At 43.2% G+C, this 16,558-nt stretch overlaps 2 protein-coding genes across 7 annotated transcripts in view; both read right to left on the bottom strand.

Moving 5' to 3' along the window:
- Positions 1 to 1,583, bottom strand: part of CDC14B (cell division cycle 14B) — a 54,232-nt gene extending 52,649 nt beyond the window's left edge. For all 5 annotated transcript variants that reach the window (XM_068422377.1, XM_068422378.1, XM_068422376.1 and 2 more), the window contains exon 1: positions 1,315 to 1,583. In XM_068422377.1, coding sequence (XP_068278478.1) covers positions 1,315 to 1,471 — 157 coding nt within the window. In that variant the 5' untranslated portion in view covers positions 1,472 to 1,583. The remainder of the gene's footprint in view (positions 1 to 1,314) is intronic.
- A 2,716-nt stretch (positions 1,584 to 4,299) lies between these two features.
- On the bottom strand, positions 4,300 to 8,899 carry PRXL2C (peroxiredoxin like 2C). 2 transcript variants are annotated; one of them, XM_068423074.1, is made up of 6 exons: positions 8,691 to 8,899; positions 8,093 to 8,161; positions 6,525 to 6,578; positions 5,991 to 6,096; positions 5,613 to 5,744; positions 4,300 to 4,981 (listed from the first exon to the last, which is right to left on the bottom strand). In XM_068423074.1, exons 1-6 carry the CDS (start codon positions 8,871 to 8,873, stop codon positions 4,854 to 4,856), a joined length of 672 nt encoding a protein of 223 aa, XP_068279175.1. In that variant the 5' UTR covers positions 8,874 to 8,899; the 3' UTR covers positions 4,300 to 4,853. The 2 variants fall into 2 exon arrangements, with proteins under 2 accessions (XP_068279175.1, XP_068279176.1); XM_068423075.1 differs by lacking the exon at positions 8,093 to 8,161.
- Between the last annotated feature and the right edge of the window lie 7,659 nt (positions 8,900 to 16,558).

The following is a 16,558-nucleotide window of genomic DNA, read 5'->3' as shown; positions in this document are numbered from 1 at the left end:
ATAAATCGTTGCAGTTATAGAAAAATACACATACAGAGTTATTGTAGCATTACAGTTCTGCATGTATGTACACTATTATGTTTCCCTGCGTAAATTAGGCCTAAAATGCTGTATTTTAGTCTGGAGTATTTAGGATTTTATTCCCTGACAGTACTAGAGCTTTTTAAAAAGAGGAATCTGGTATGCTTTGGGAGTTTACATTCTTCCTACATCGCTATGCCCCATTTTCGAAACAAAATCTTATGGTTTTCTAAACATATTGTTAGCTAGGAAACACACTAGTTAATTTAAGGAATCCTGTTTCTTGGCACAGGTAAGACTGGTGCCTCTTGTCCACGTTTGCTCTTTGTATTTTTGCTTGCTCTGCCTACAATTTCCCATGTCCTCCACAAAAAAGTGGTGAGGTTTATTTCTTGTTTTTTAAGAGAAGTTGTACATACTACCACTCTCAGATTCTGACACAGGGCATAAAAAGTAATTTTTTTTTCTTCTAGGCAAACTAAACTCAAGCATGTCTTTTAGCTGGGGAACTCAAACCTAAATCCAGAATTATTTCAGCTGTGACCCAATATGCTTCTCCACAGAGGCAGGTTCCTGTGCCAAAGCAAAGCACGGCTCAAATCACAGGGCCACAGAAAGGACGGAGAGCACTGAGCAAACCTGCCTGCAGAAGCCATGGGCACTCGGGTGTCAAGAAGAGGTGTGATGCTTGTCCATTATTTCACCCTAAGCAAGCACAACATTAGGAGAAAGATGTATATCCCCGATGCAGAGAGAAACGCGTTATTTTTCTTTCCTCCCAGCATAATGTTTCACTGGTTCAAATACATTTTCCCTTTACTCTCTTAAAAGCAGAAACAGAGAGCACAAGGCAATCGCTCGGTACAGACAGAGTTATTAAAAACCCACGGTATTTATTCTGGAAGAACGGTGGACTAGCGATGCATTTTTGAGTAACACTTCGCTGCGTGAAACGCCAGAGAGACAAGAACTGACCCATCGCACGGATGGCACAGGCGGCCGCCGCCGGCCGAGAGCCCCCGGGTCCCGGCGGGGACCGCGGCGACCCAGCGCTGAGGAGAAGTTTTCCTTCCCCGCCGCCGCGCTCCCACCCGGGGGCCGCCGCGGCGCCCACCGCCGGGGCGGCGGGGCGGGACGGGACGGGATGGGGACGTTACACGACGGGACGCGACACGACACGACGGGACACCCGCGCGCCCCAGGGGCCCCCGCCCCGTCCCGTTGCCAGCAGCCCGGCCCCGCCTCTGGCCTCAACTCTCCCGCCGCGCCGCCACCCCGGCACGCCCCCCTCACCGGCGATCCTCACGCAAGTCTCCGGCCCGACCGGGGGCGGCAGCCGCCGCTCCGCCTCGCCCACCGCCGCCCGCGACGCCGCGCCCCGAGTTCTCTTCAGAGCCGGCGGCGCCGGAGCTGCGCGGCGCCGGGCCTCGGCCCAGCTCTTCCGCTTCATGGCGGAGGCGGCCGCGCCGTTACGGTGGGTGCGAGGCGGTCCGCCTCATCCCCGCTGCGCCGCTCCCCGCGGGGCTCGGGCCGCCGGAGGGGAGGGACCCCGCGACGACGGCGGCGGCGGCTGACGCGTCTCCCCGGACACCGGCCCCTCCCACCGCCCCATACACCTACGGCCCCCCCTGCCCCGAGCCGGCGGCAGCTCCCGGCACTCCCGCCGCCTCTGATTGGGTCAGCGCGGTGTGGCGTCACCACCGCGGAGCGGTGGGAACGGTGATGTCATACTGGCCGCTGTAACAGGTGGGCAGGGGGCAGGCGGCCGGGCGCGGCCCGCCCATCGCCGCCGCTTCACGGCTGCTGGCGGGGCTCTCGGCACCTCGCCCCTGCCTCGCGCGCCGCGGTGCGGGCTGCTGACGTGGCGCCGGGCTTCTCCCGGGGATGGGGGGGTGGCGGTGACGGCGTGACCGAAACGCAGCTCTTGGGGGTGCGAGAGCCCCGGCTGCGGGGCGGGTGGGCTCCCACGGGCGGGCCGGCAACGCCTGCGCTGTCATGAAGCCGCTGCCCTTGGAAATCGGTTCAGTTGTGTTTCTTGGGAGGCCGGAGTCTTCCAGGTGCCCCTCGCGACACACGCCGCAAGAGGGTCCCAAGGGGACGTGACATTGTGTAAGGCCAACTGAAACCGGACCAGTATGCGCAGCCGCCTTCCAGTCTGAGCGTTAAATGGATTTCTCTGGAAAGTTTGAGCAGCTGGGTTTGAGTTTGCTTCTCAGCACAGTGATACTTAAAAATGCACAGTCATTTTAAGTAGGTGTTGAAATAAATCAAGCTGCTAGTTAAAACAACTTAAGAAAACTTCTCCCTCCCCATCTCTGTCTAATTGGCCATGACAAAAGCTGTTGCTGAAGTATTCTACTGTCTGGTGAGTAGGAGGTCAGTGATCATCTCCCACAGGTTTCCACCTTTCACTGCATAACTTCTTTAGAATACTTTTTCTGAATAACACTAGAGACCTAATATTCTGCTGACACTTCAGAAGACATTTCTCCCATGGATGACTGTGGTCATTGTTGTTCCAATTCATTATGTACTTGGGAATCATTGTCTTGCAGGGCGCCAGTGAACTCGGTGAAGCTGGATGCAACAGTCCATCTCCATGCAACAAATGCAGGGCCAATGCCCTAATTAGGATTGTTCTTCTACTGAATCCTCCTCTCTGCCTTCGTTTTTTTGTCTGCATCTTGCAAATCTTTCCGAAGAAGTGGTTTTGCTGGGATGACACAGAGGTTGTGGTATGGTTCCTGTCACTATTGTCATGGTGAGGGTGGATGACTTCAAGCTACAGAGTTGTCAAACTACAACTTAATTCAGTCCAATCCCTTTTAAAAGTCCACAATTCTTTTAGCTATGGTTAGTTGTATTTAATGTATTTAAAATGCAGGAACAGACCTATTCCTATTGTATTATTTTAATTCTACTGAAAGCAAAACAAGCAGAAAAACAGCTAGCCAAACACTTCCTTTAAAATCAAAAGCAGCAAGAACACGAAAGTGAAATGATTGCAAAACAAAAGTGAAACTAGAGCCAGTGTCCTTGGGAGTGATGATCAGGTGAATGAAGCAGAGTGGGAGCACTACAAATAAACTGAATATTATCATTTTTTCTCTTTGAAAAGAATTTGTTTTCTATGTTTCTTGTCTTTATTTTACAAACATAAGATCAGTTTTCTAGCTTGCTTTCTGCTGTGGGTTAAGTAACATAACCTGCATTCCAGAGTTTCCGACGTACTCAAAAATACTGGTGAGCTGGGGAAGCCCTGGAGGGAGGGAGCAGCTCCTTATTTATGAATGTAGGGGCAGTGGTCATGAAAAGCAGACTTCACTACCCTGTGAGCCCCAGCTGCCAGTCCCAGTCCGTTATGCCAAGTTCTGAGGAAGCCTCTGGCCAGCCCTGGAATCACACGGGTTCAGAGTCTGCACATGACTACTCTCAGCCCTGTGCCGAGTGCTGTTTAGTCCAAGCAGGGAACTGAACGCAGCATTTTTACATTAATAATATCCTCCTTCTAAACACACTGTATCAAAAGGTGTACGTAATTAATAAGGTGCTAAGGCATAGTACATTTAATGGAATTGTGTTGCTCAGTATCATTATGTTTCTTAAGCAAGCCTTTTGGGTTTTTTTGTCAGGAAACACTGCATTTAATTTTACATGCTCTTAATGGTGTAGAGCTCTCTGGAGCTTGCTCTGGGTCTGCCAGTGACCATAATGGATTCAGGGACAAACCTCTTCACAGAATGCCATTTTAAAATTGCATTAGTGTTAAGGCTTAAAAGGGGAGAGAATTTGCAGGTGAGATATGTATGAATAGTAGCATTTTACAGTGAAGGCCAAAGATCAGAAACTGCAGAGGAGGATACGCTCCTCCATAAATCTCGGACAATCTTATTTTAAAATTGCTCAAAAGAAGTGGCTCATGCATGAAAGAGGGCACATCTACTTTAATGAAATCAATAGATTCTGAACATAAACATTTATAGAAAAATGGATAATATGAAATCTGACAGAACTGCAAACCAAAATGCTGTTGTCCTTAGCTCAGTTTTCTAGGACAGAAGTAACTAAGGACATTTTTTCAGAGACCTCTTACTCTGAAAGTACACACATACAAGGGAGAATATTCTGCTGCAAATCTTCACGGGAAGATTTGACAAGTAATTGACTGTGGCCTACTCCAAAACTGACCATCTGATTAGAAATACGTTTAAGACAGACCCCTCCCCGGTCTTACAGACCCACCTTTCCATATGACGCAAAAGAATTGCAGACAATGGATGACATATTTAAAATATTTATTTAAAACTATAAAATGTATTCCATAATGTCTGCCAGTGCCAGATACAAAAGTAGGCATAGGCTTAAGTCCAAGTGTTCAAAACTGTGATTTTTCAAGGTATATTTTAATACAAGGTTGTCACACGGTGCTAGAAGCTTTAACACATTGCTGACAAGTATTGGATTGAAAGCTAGTGTGATCTGCTGAAGGCAAGAACCCCAAGTTCTTCCTGAGCAAAACCAGATTATTTAGTTCAGTGCATCCTGAACAAAGATTTTTAAATATATTAGCAAGATGATGAGAAAATAATAAGATACAGGATTTTTTGCAATAAGCCTCAGTTGTGTTTTAGTTTTTGTTATCGTATACACAATGAAAATAAATAGCACTTCTGTGCCCATCTTCAGTGCCAGGTAATGTATTCTGTGCTCTGTTTTTTTAGATAGGGTTTCAGATGTCCCATAAAGACACAACAGTACCGATGCTTGCGGGAATTCGCTGCAGAATTGTTCTTGTAGAGCGCAAATTAAAAAATTTATATACTGTATTGGTGTCATATGTCAATAATCTGGGGTTTGTTTGTGAAATTTACTGTTTTAACTCCTGCCAGCTGCAAAACTGTGTTAATGGGAACATGATCCAGCCTGTTTTTATCAAGGTGCAAAAAATGAACTTCATTACCTGGAATGGAATGAGAAAAAACATGTAAATGGTTGAATAAAATATTTATTTATTCAAAGACATAAATGAATCAAAGAAGCATTCTGATTTCCTGCTCGTTCTTGTACGAATGTGTACTAGCTCTATAGGTTGCACAATATACTATATTTTAAACAATTACAGATTTTATTTTAAATTAAGTTATAGAAGCAAGGAACATTGAGGCATCTAACTGAATTAAATCTGCTGTAGCATGATGTTTCCTAATGATCTGATGAGATTACTTTGTCGTGCTGTAGCCCCCCTTTCATGCATTATTCCTCTACTAAAACCACATTAAATGCCTAGAATCAAATGTGAAAGTGGAATGTAGGTGAACACCATGATGTCAAAAAAAACCCTCCAGACTTTGAGGCAGTTGTTCCATCAGCACTCCTATCGATTTCTGCAGGACTGTGATGGGCTTTGTGCCATCTCTGTGGGAGACAGGGCTACCCAGTGACACTTCCACAGGTTCCTTCAGCCGGCAAAATCACACAGTTCAACACAAGGCTGCCTCCTTGGGACCCACAGGGACAGCACCCGAGATGGAAGTGTTAAAGCAAACAGCTACAGGAGGAGACTAACTTTCACAGAAAACCAAGAAGCTCACCTGGGCCTAAAATCAAAGCTCCTCCCTGCTGAGTGGGGTCTCCTTGAAAATCAAAAGCTGGGCCTGTCATTGCTCTCCACATACTCCTAATGCTTCCCAGGAGTGTGTTTGATTTCACATGAGGGCTCCGCACTAAACAAAATGGCAAAATACTTGTTATCTAGAAATGCAGAAGTGTGTAAGGAGAACAACAAAATCGAACAGCTGCTGTGAATAGGTTAGAGTTTCCTGATTGCAAATGTTTTGACAAAATATAGCCTACAAGAGATGGTCTGGTGGGCAACTCCCTTCCTATTTACATTGTGATCATACTGTTTTATCAGAGCGTTCTTGTTTTGTTCTGTGTAAGTCCAAACAAGGTGAGAAAATTATTCTTACCTGATACGTTATTACCTTCACCTCTTCTCATGCCAAACGCTTTATAAATTTCCCTTTGTGGATCTACATACATTTCATGTGTATACCCAGTTAAACTGCAAAAGGGCTGCAAAATATATGCATAGAAAAAAAGTAGTATTTTTAAGGTTAAGACAGTAATTAGTTAAGATCTATGGACAGTGGAAAAAATACTGACAACCTAACACCCAGACGCCCCAAACCCTGATTTGGAAACCTGTGGATTTGTCATATTAAAGGCCAAACATTTTTAGCCCCGAAGCTTTTACTAAAACAAAGCTTCCAGAGAAACCAAGAAAAGATGTTTTCTTAGTAAGCCCCAGGGGTTTTTAAACTGAAAGTTTTAGTTATTTGCTTTATTCATGTACCACTATTAGAATTGCTTCATGAAAAAGAATACCATCATCTTTTTCTGTGGTTGCAAATGCTCATCTTTTCACTCAGAGTGAAATCCCTCAATGCAGACCATTAAGACACAATAGAAGATACAATGTATTTAATGACTATTTTATTTACCTTGATATGATGATAAGATGACTGTCCAATAACTACAAGCCTCACATTTGCTTCCTAGAACAGAACACGGTATTGAAAACGTGAAGAGGAACTCGCTGTTTCTGCATGGCTGCAAAGCATTAGCAGAATCTGGTGTCCTGAGTTAATGATCACAGTGCACCGAGTTAAAATTATTTGAAATTAACATCAGTTGCATGTTTAGAGCCTGCACCTTTGCCTACCACCCACAGTTAGCAGCTACATTAATTTATTAAGTGAAAGATTATTTTTAAAGATAACTTCTAAGTTACAGATGTGTAAAATTTAATTTTTCTGTAGCATTAGTAGCGTCACCTTTTCAATTGATTGCAACCTACTATGATTTTGGAAATTCAAAATTTCCACTCAGTTGCACCTACATCTAAAGAAGTAGCATGCAAATATTGGTGCACATTCATCTGTGATTTACATATACCGATGCTCATGAGTAGATATAACTTGAATCTGCATGTACTGCTGTCTTTTGCAGGTGCAACGTTAGGCCTGAGTCTAAAATAGAGGCCAAAATTTAAGTTCATTTAGATACCAGTAAAACAGTTAGTAACATATAATGTTGTTTTAATATTAGGGTATAATACTTGCCTTTCCCATATAGAATCATTTTGCTTGTTATGAAAAGAAGCCCTCCTAAAACCAGAATAATCACGCTAAGAAAAGCATGGATGGTTTTGATTCTCTGTATACATTTAATTGAGCAGCCAAATCAAGAAAATGTCATTCTGAGTAATACTGATCAGGCAGTTTAGAAAAATCTGTCCTGAGAAGGGGAGCCGCCAAAGAAATTGCCCCTTTTCATCCCCAAGTTCCTAGTCCATCTAAGGCCTGCTGTCAGCAAGGAGCTGCGTCTCTGTGATTGGCTATTGGGAATAAAAAAATGACAGAATTTCAATCAGCAGCCTAGAAGAGACAGGTTGACCTTCCCCATTTAGCAGGGGATCATTGTCTTTCTCTGGCATCTCCTATCACCGAACAAATACCTGTCCATAGCAACCCCTGCCCACTCCATTTGTCCTTTCTGTCACTATGTCACTCCTGTTTGTGCAGCTGCCTGGAGAACAGGTCACACAACTGATGCAGCTTACAAATAACCATAGAAAAAGATTTAATCCAGATCAATTTTCTGATTTTGTTCCATACACAACCATCAGCCAGCTGTACCAGCATAATGGAAAGGGTAGTAGTTAGTGGTCAAGAGAAGACAGCTGCCCAGGGCACTACTCATACCAAAAGACATGGCTGTCACGATGTTGTCTTAACTGTTCAGAGCACAGCAGAAAAAACAGCACCAACCTAACAGGGCAGGGAGAAATAATGCTGCTGCAACAGAGCATATAGTGCAATAAATCCTCTCCTGTGTCTCCTAGGCAGATACATTATGGCTATTGTAGCAAACAATGAAAGCGCTAACTTTCTTCTGAGCCTTTTTTTGTTTCCTAGAAAGTTTAAGCTGCACGCAAGCCTGCAGCAGGACATAACAGATCTGCTCGGCTACAGGAACCCCATGTACACATTAAGGGCAGAGTACTTACTTGTAAAAACGATTTAGGGACTTTTGCCAGGTCTTCTACATACTCCTTACAAGTGTAACATAAAAAATGCTGCAACATAGCCAGTTGGACATGTCAGAAACAGACGTAATTGCATAGCAATGAAGCATCAGATTCTGACTTCGGGCACGAACAGTTTTGGAGGTCATGAGGAACTGGGAATGGGAAAGATTTAAGTTCTTTGCAGTCACCAAATTTGGATTAGGATCCTGATTTAATCCCAGCCTGAACAAGCACACTGGGCTTGAGGCCTTGCTAATATTTTTATCTCTGGATATTTTAGGAATGTGAGGGCTGGCTTGCCAGCTGGGAAATCAGGGAACACAATACTTGTTTCCCTAAACACACGCCTGAAGAATTATTTCCTTTCACGTAAACACTGTGTCGTTTCACCAAAGAGCGGGCGTTCTTAGAAGCAGAACTGATCTGCGTTACGTCTTCTTTTCTCTCCGCTCCAGCCCAGCTGGTGCAGGTTCCCCACTCCCCCGCCCCGGGCACAGCCGAGGGGAGACTCCCCCCAGGAGCCTGCCTGGGGTCCCGCCGGCCTGCCAACCCTCCCGGGCAGCCGCTCCCTCCTCACCCGCACGAACACCACGATCGCTTTTTGCTCCCCGTACAGGGCCCTGAAGGGGATGCTCCTCCCGTCCGCGTCCACCACCAGGCAGCGGGCGGCCTCCCGCAGCTCCCCCGCCTCCGGCCATTGCTCGCAGCCCCGCGCCCTGCCGACCTGCTGCCTGACGGGGGGCGCCGGCGGCCCGGCCATGGCCCGCTCCGGCTCCGCCTCCTCTGCCCGGCCAGGGAAGGGGCAGGAAGAGAAAGGCGGAGCTGGAGAGGAAAGCTCGGGGGTTGTGTGGCTGCGAGGGAGCGCCGGGGCCGGCTGGGAGGGCAGCGGCTCTTTGCCGCTCCGGGAAGAGAGGCAGGGCCGGCAGCGCAGTGCCCCGCGCCCTCGGCCGAGCGGGAGCGGGGGAGTTCAGGGCCGTGGGGTAACAAGGCGAGAAGCCCGCGGCCGAAATCGCTGATCGCCGGTGGCAGCCGGAATGCGATTTGTGCCTGGAAAACGGAACGAAATCAAACCCAGCCTCCCAGAAACCGTGTGCAAACAGAAGCAGTGGCATTATTGCAGAGTCTCAAGGTCAGGGTTTGCTTTGCAGGGCACCACAGCATTTCAGAGGACTGCGAGAGAGCCAGAAAATTCTGTTTTCGAGGCACTGTAGAGCTGTTGTATTAGAAAAAACAGACCCAGTTTCCTCGTCGAAGTAAAAGCAGAATTTCAAGGGACTTTGGCAGGTGAATAGCAAAGGATGCTGAGCAGTGCAAACACCCGTGTGAGTGTATCGAGTGCACACAGAAATGAGTGAATGGAGCAGATCTTCTTAAGAATAACACTAGACAGTTGAAGAGTATCTTGGTCTCTTGGATTGTTGTGTTAGCTGAAAGCTTATGAGGAGGAGAGCACTTTCCTTTTCTTAATGGACAAAGAAGTACCAGAGGGAACAGGGCTGAGGTGATCTCCTGAAGTTATTCTCCTTTATAAAGCTCTTGGTGATATTAGTTCCAGAGTGTCTCCTGGCAGACTGTCCCGGTGTCTATAATGTTAATGTTATTCAAACTTATATCCCCTGTACTTTGGGTTAAGACCATTGCTTTTATATTACCAGGAGTGAGCACATAGAACAGATTAATCCCCTTACTGCATCGACTTTTCAACTATACACAGACTATTGCTATGTTGCCCTCGATCTTCTGTTTTCTAAACTAAATAACTACCCCCCCTTCTTTTTTATAGTTCTTTCTTCTCATAGGTCATGTTTTCTAGAATTTTTAGAATGCGGAGTGTGCAGTTTCCTCTGGACTTTCTAGATGGTGTCTGTCATTCCTGAACTTCAGTGCTTAAAGCTAGACACAGTATTTTAGAGAAGTGTTAGGTTTTCTTCATGTCTTGGGTCTGCATACCGACTTAAACATGCTGGCATTGTGGTTGTGCTTTTTGCAACAGCACAGTTCTATTGCCTCCCGTTCAGCCTGAGAGCCACTATCCCTCCCAGCTGCTCTGCTCCAGACCTTCCCTGGAAGGGAGTGCATTACCTCTTACAATACTCAGTGAAACAAATTCTAACGTCACAATGTCTGAAAAGTCAAATTAGGTCTGTATAAGACATTTACCCAGGATGATACAACATAGTTGGCCCTCCAGTTGGGATATCTCCCAGCTCTGTTTCAAAACTCTTGCCAAAAAAGACCTTCAGGGCATGTAAGTTGCTTTGTACTATGTCAACAGCAAAGACAAGTCAGCTCTGCATTATAAATAACAACATAAGGGAAAGTGATCCTTGGCTGATAGCTCTTTACAAGTTTCCGACACATACACACAGGTGAAATTGTTCAGCCACTAGTATAGCCCTGTTGTTTCAGTAATGAAAGTTTATTTCATGATATGGATCCAGCTTGTGGCTTTGCCAGGGTAACTGTGATCATCATAATAATACCTTGCTGAGCTAGAAAATCAGTGTTTGAATGTTAGCAAAGCAGTTCTTGTGTATTTGCCTATAGCTGTATACTTCAAGGACTAATCTTGCAGTCCAGTATGCCCTCACAATGACTTTGATTTAAAAGGCAAAGAGCTCGAATTGGTAAAGAATTTCTGAAAATTGTGAAACTTACATTCTGTTAGATAAGAATTTGGGCAGTATTAATTCCCCGTTGTTGTTGTCATCAGTCTTCTTTGTTCCCTTAACAATTACTTATATATTATGCTGTCAGACAGATTTCTTCAACTAGCAGCCTGTGAACCAAACGTGGGCTGTGCAGCACTGCTCTGCGGCCCCTCAGCAGTGTTGATGGGAATGGCCTGCCTGCCTGGACTACTGCAGGACATAGCAAAGCAGGGAGAACTGGCCACTTTTGACATGCTTTGCTGTTCGTCTTGAGGCTGAAGTGAGCAGCCTGGGCACAGAACCTTGCTGTGCTATGGCTGCAGTAAAACTGCCGGGTAGAGTTGGGCAGGGCCCAGGGGCACAGCTCAGCACTTGGTCATCAGTACAGCTTGGACCACAGCCCTTGCCATTGCAGATGGAAATCAGAGCCTGCAGAAGAGGCAGTTGTACCACTACAGGGGATCTGCTGCCACGGCCTCTTAACAGGAGCACAGGTAGGGATGAGCCTGCTGATGAAAACTGTTAGGCAGAGTGGTGTCACTAACTCCAAGGACACTGTCCTGGCTCAGTCTGCACATGCAGCTGACCTTGTGCCTAGAGTCCGGAGAGCTCATTCTCACTTGATTTGAAATGAAATCTCTGAGGAGCCCAGCCTGTCTGGGAGAGACGGTAAACATTCCTGCTAAGCCAGTCAAGACTGCCTGCAGACCTTGCTCTTTTATGCTCTTTGGCCTCCTTAAACTAGCTGAAGAGACATAAATCCTTAACACCTGGTTTCAGCACTATACAATTGAGGAATAGCAACTTTCTTCCGACGATATTTGCCAAAGCATTGTCTAAAGCCTCTCAAACAGCATGGTTCTAATTTTTGATGGAGATTCTTAAGTGTTGCTAAAATACAAGTATAAATTGCTGTCACCCCTGGTTTTTCACAGAAAGAACAGAGGCGCAGGCAGTTGAACACTGACATATCCTTTGAATGAGGTATCACTCAAAATTAGGAGTCACTTTTGAAAGCTGAAGTTCAAAGCCTTTCATTTATGTATGCTTAACAAAAAAAAGCACATGTAAGTTCCACCAATGGAAGGAAAGACTCTATCTGCTGATATTCTGGGCAGTACTGACTGTCCCAGAATGCAGTCTACTAAAACCATGAAATTCTTCGATGTGAGCTGTGGTTAGGGGAACCTCCCCTCCTTTCCCTTCTCTTCTTTATAGCTCTTAAATATAAAGATGTTGGTAACTTAAAAACCATAGTCATCAGTGATGTCTTTTTCAGTGTCCTGAATTAGTACATTGACGTTATTAATCACGATGTAACATTCAAGATGCAAGTCACTTTCTTCCCTGCAGTGCAATTTACAGTTGTAAAGAGAAACTTAGCTAATATTTAATTAACCAAGGGTTGGGTTACTTTGTACTGTGGGTAGGAAATTCGGATTCCTACCGTTTCAAGAGGAAGAAAAATAATTACAGGCAGATGTGGAATAATTTATTTGTTCTGTATTGCATAGTGAAACAAAATACTAGCTGTAATTATGCAACCTGACTTCCTTCATTTACAACAGCTGAACAAAATATCTGACAAGAGAGGAGTGGCCTATATCAGTAGCATAAACACTGTCTAGAGTATGTGGTGTGTGTTTGTAAAGCAACATGTTATTAGCAATTTACTGCAAGATGTAGTGTTCATTTAACACAAGTATATTTGTTGTTCTTGTTTATCTAGCTATTATTTAGCTAGAGATAACATGGTTATTACTTCTCAGCTAAAAATAAATTAGCCTTTACAATTCCAGAGTAAAAACGTCATGCCAAGTGCTAGCTAAAAGTTAGTTGTTTTTAAACTGTTGATGTAATTAAAAAGCAGTAGAATGTGTACCATCCTGCAGATAAGAGGCTTTTCCCTTTGCGGCTGCCATTCATTGTTACCTTAGTGTCATAATATACTGGGGGTACACTGTACTTCTTGGCATAGGGTCATGGGACTGACTCTTCTGATTAGCAAGGGGAATCATTTGCAGCCTTGAAAGTCACATTGCAAATGCTGGCTTCATCTCAATTTTTTCTACCGGGTGTGTGCTGTTTATCTCCTGATGTGGTTTCTCTTTAGTTTTAGTGTCTATTTTTTTGCTGAGGGAGGAGACACTACAGTTTCAAAACTTGGCAGTGTTTCGCATTTAGTTTTTTCACTCCTTTTAAAAATTATTCAAGATTATTTACAAGACTAAGGGCTTTGTATGTCTGGTTGCAGCGTCAGTATGTATTACATACTGATTAACTGTTGTTTCACAACACAAATAATGTAAATGTAATTAAAAATCTACTCTAATAGATTAGTGCTCATAGTGACATATGGAGATAAAAATTTTCTACTGTTGTGTTTGGTATATTTAGTTCTGCAATACAAACTCTACAGACAGACCAGTAACTACAAACTTTACTACACAACAAAGTGTAACAATATTGAAGTGAAATGCCTACACTTTGGTTAATATAGCCTTGAGGCATATAGAGAGCCTTTAATGCATTTAGTAACAAAGAGCTCTCTGTATTTCATCTGTTCCTGTTTTGCAGCTACCTAATCTGTGTGCTGCAAATGAAAAACAGAAATTACCATCTATATGTCAACAACAGTAAATTACATGTGAAGACACTGTTTAGTTGCACTTAAGCGCCACTGGTTTGAATCTTTCTTTAAAGAACTAAGAGGCAGCAAGTCTCTCACCTGAAGAAATCACTACTTAAATAGATGAGGCACAGTCAAAAAGCAAATAAAAGATGTGCTGCAATCCAAACTGGCCAAACAGACTTGTTTTATATCTTGTTAGCAACATGGCTCTTAGAAAGTAAGCTAATTATCTTTAGTGTTTACAGTGTAAACTAGATCAGAGGATTAAGAGATGAAGAATGTGAAGAAAAGCGGAGGTGATCTCATGGGGTGTTCATGCCAAATTAAGCCTTGTTATTTAAGACTCTTGCAGTGGTGTCTTACAAGGTAAACAAAAACTTTCTTGAAATCTTTAGATACTGTTCCTTTTTTTTACTTCCAGTAGAACAATCTAAAACTTTTTCTTTTTTTTTTTTCCCCACAGCATTCTACTGTTTTTTGCCTATGCAGAAAAAAGCATAATATAAGAAGGTTGTAGTTCCCAGCTGCTGTTTCTATTTTCTGTGTTCATAGAGAGCTGGGTGTGTACTTAGCAGTGGATTCAGTTCAAATGGCTCTTTTACATATGGCAATGCTGACATTTAGCTACAGTTAGGAATTCCCTTCTTGAGGCCAGTGGATGGTATAATATATTTGGTGGAGGCTAATAACTTGACCTAATTTTAGCACACACTTGAAACATTTTATTTCCTGGTATATAATTAAAAGTAGCATCACTTTAACATCAGACATATCTCTTGTGCCTGTTAGCTAGAGGGATCAATTAGGAACACAGGCCAGTTCCCAAATAAAGGTGGATTTGATTTTTTTTGCAAGCACTTAAGCTTGACTGACTGCTCATATCCTGAGGACTAGAAATCCATGGCCCGTGTCCACGCTCTTCCCTTTCAAAACGGCTAAAATGTGTTGCCTAATTATTTCTTATTACTGTGTGTCTGACTGAGATGATGTACGTGCCAAACTTGGACGAAGTAAGCCACAGGTTTCATTTAGTAATGCCTTCCTGAAGAAATTACTTAAATAAGAAAAAGGAGTCCAAAGGTAAAGTGTCATCATGTGAATCCTCTGTCAGGAACTTCAGAGATCACTGCTTTCCAGCTGGCTCTCCTAAGAGGGCCTTCAAATTCCTCTCCAGTGGAAATAATGTGTTTGGTTTGTTAATGATGAGAACTTCCACCACAGCCAGTAAAATTCATGCCAGAGCTGAGGCGGAGGGCCCAGCCTTGAAAGACTTTTGGGTCTGTAGTTTGTGTGGATGTCGGCGTGAATCCCAGACTCAGTGCTTTAAGAGTTGATCCTTGGCTTAAGGCTCAAGAATCTGGCCCCTGCTGTATCTTCCAATGATTAAACAAGCAAGCTGTTTTTCTTCCTGCTGTTCCCATCAAAATTATGTTATTTCCTTCAACAAAGATGTCAATCATCTGCTTCAGAAGGTTTTTACTTCTTAATGAAGCTATTTATTCTTTCCTTATTTTTCAATTGCTATTTTCAATTCTCCTTATACATACAGTTCTAATGCAGTCATTTGTTTATGCACAAAGCTAGCAGTAAAAGTGAAGAATGGGATAAAAGAGAGGAATACAAATACGTTAAATGGTAAAGGAATGAAAAATGGCTGATTACATTCTCCTCAAAACACTAGTAATTTTTTTTCATTTTTCTCATTGTTCCTATATAAAATGTTTGCAACAATTTTAACTTAGTTTCCTTGATACTGATTTTCATGCATCAACAATTTGTTAAGAGTAGCTTCTGCCATTTCTTCATAGTACATGAGTCAGATTATTTTTTTCAGACTGAATTGACTTGCTCTCATGCTCTCTCCAGAAAGAGTGATCAACATCCACTGTTCAAAAATTCTCATTAGGGACTTTAACATTCAAGCTGTGGCCCTGCTATGGTTTCTCAGGTCCTGACATAGAACTCTAGTGACTTCGATATAGGTTTGATCACACAAGTAAATTAGCCAGGTATCATAACTGTTAATCTGTAAACCGTATTTGTTTCTATGCTGCTGCTACCATTAATTCTACAAGGAGAAATTCTTTAAAGAAGAAATAGTTGTTGTTTGAAAACATCAGATGAGTGAAGAAATCTGGCTGACAGTCCAAGTGGGATCAGCACAGTGCCTGCAATACACATGCTAGCAGGAATCACTTCTTGCTTATCTAATTTGCGTGTCCCTTTCTGAGTGGTTATAACCACTGTTGATTCTCTGAAACTGAAAGCACAGAAGACAGAAAAAAAAATGAATCAGAATTGTTTGGGTGAACTTTGTGGATCCCATCCTACTTCCTTCCTACTGCTTGGTAGGCTGCTAATAGCTAAGGCAGATGAGCCTAAGCAAGGATGACGTATGTATGTATGTATGTATTTATTTAAACAAATGTATGAAACGGCTTGTGATCAGCTTAGTCTGTTGGCATATTTATTCTACACTAAAAATGTCTTCTTCAGGAAGTGTGATCCACTTGAGAGATTCATGTGTAATTATTCTTTTTCTCCATAATTCATTTTTCACATGGGCGGGGTGTGTGTGTAGCTACTTTGGAATGCTGCTTCTGCGGCCTGTGCCTCTGTGTCCTTTTGGCAGTGACTTTTGAATAAAAGCTTTAATTAGATATTTTTTAAAATCGTACTTTTAATTATTTTTCCTCGTGTATCTGTGTAGCTATATTCTAATTAGATCATTGTAATTCAGACTCTGTTTCCAACAATGTAATAAGGAGCTTGTTCACACTTGAAAGTTAATTCTGATTAAAGTAGATGTAAATTTAGTTTCTGTAGCTGTTGCTGAGTAACTCCACTTGTGGATGTGCTTATTTGAACTCTGCTTATCTAAAATAACTTTCAAGTAATGAGACTAAATCAGAATAAGGGATAATTCTGCAGGAGAAGGCTCGTAAAAACATGAAGTTGTTCAGCATATCTATACCTCATATTGTGGACAAGCTGTGAGAAGTCTCTTAGTGTGGTACTGTTTTAGCTTTCTATGGGAATTTCAGGCAATAAAAATTTCTGAAGTCTCTTTGTTGTTATTTCTGATGTCACTTAGATAAGAGAGCTTTTATTTCATTTGAAATTGAACTAAGAGGACTCCTTGCTTTTAAGAAAATTGATGGT

Source organism: Nyctibius grandis, chromosome Z (assembly GCF_013368605.1).
Source record: "Nyctibius grandis isolate bNycGra1 chromosome Z, bNycGra1.pri, whole genome shotgun sequence".
NCBI lineage: Eukaryota > Metazoa > Chordata > Aves > Nyctibiiformes > Nyctibiidae > Nyctibius > Nyctibius grandis.
Note: the sequence above shows the minus strand (reverse complement) of the source record. Positions and strands in the feature narration are given on the sequence as shown.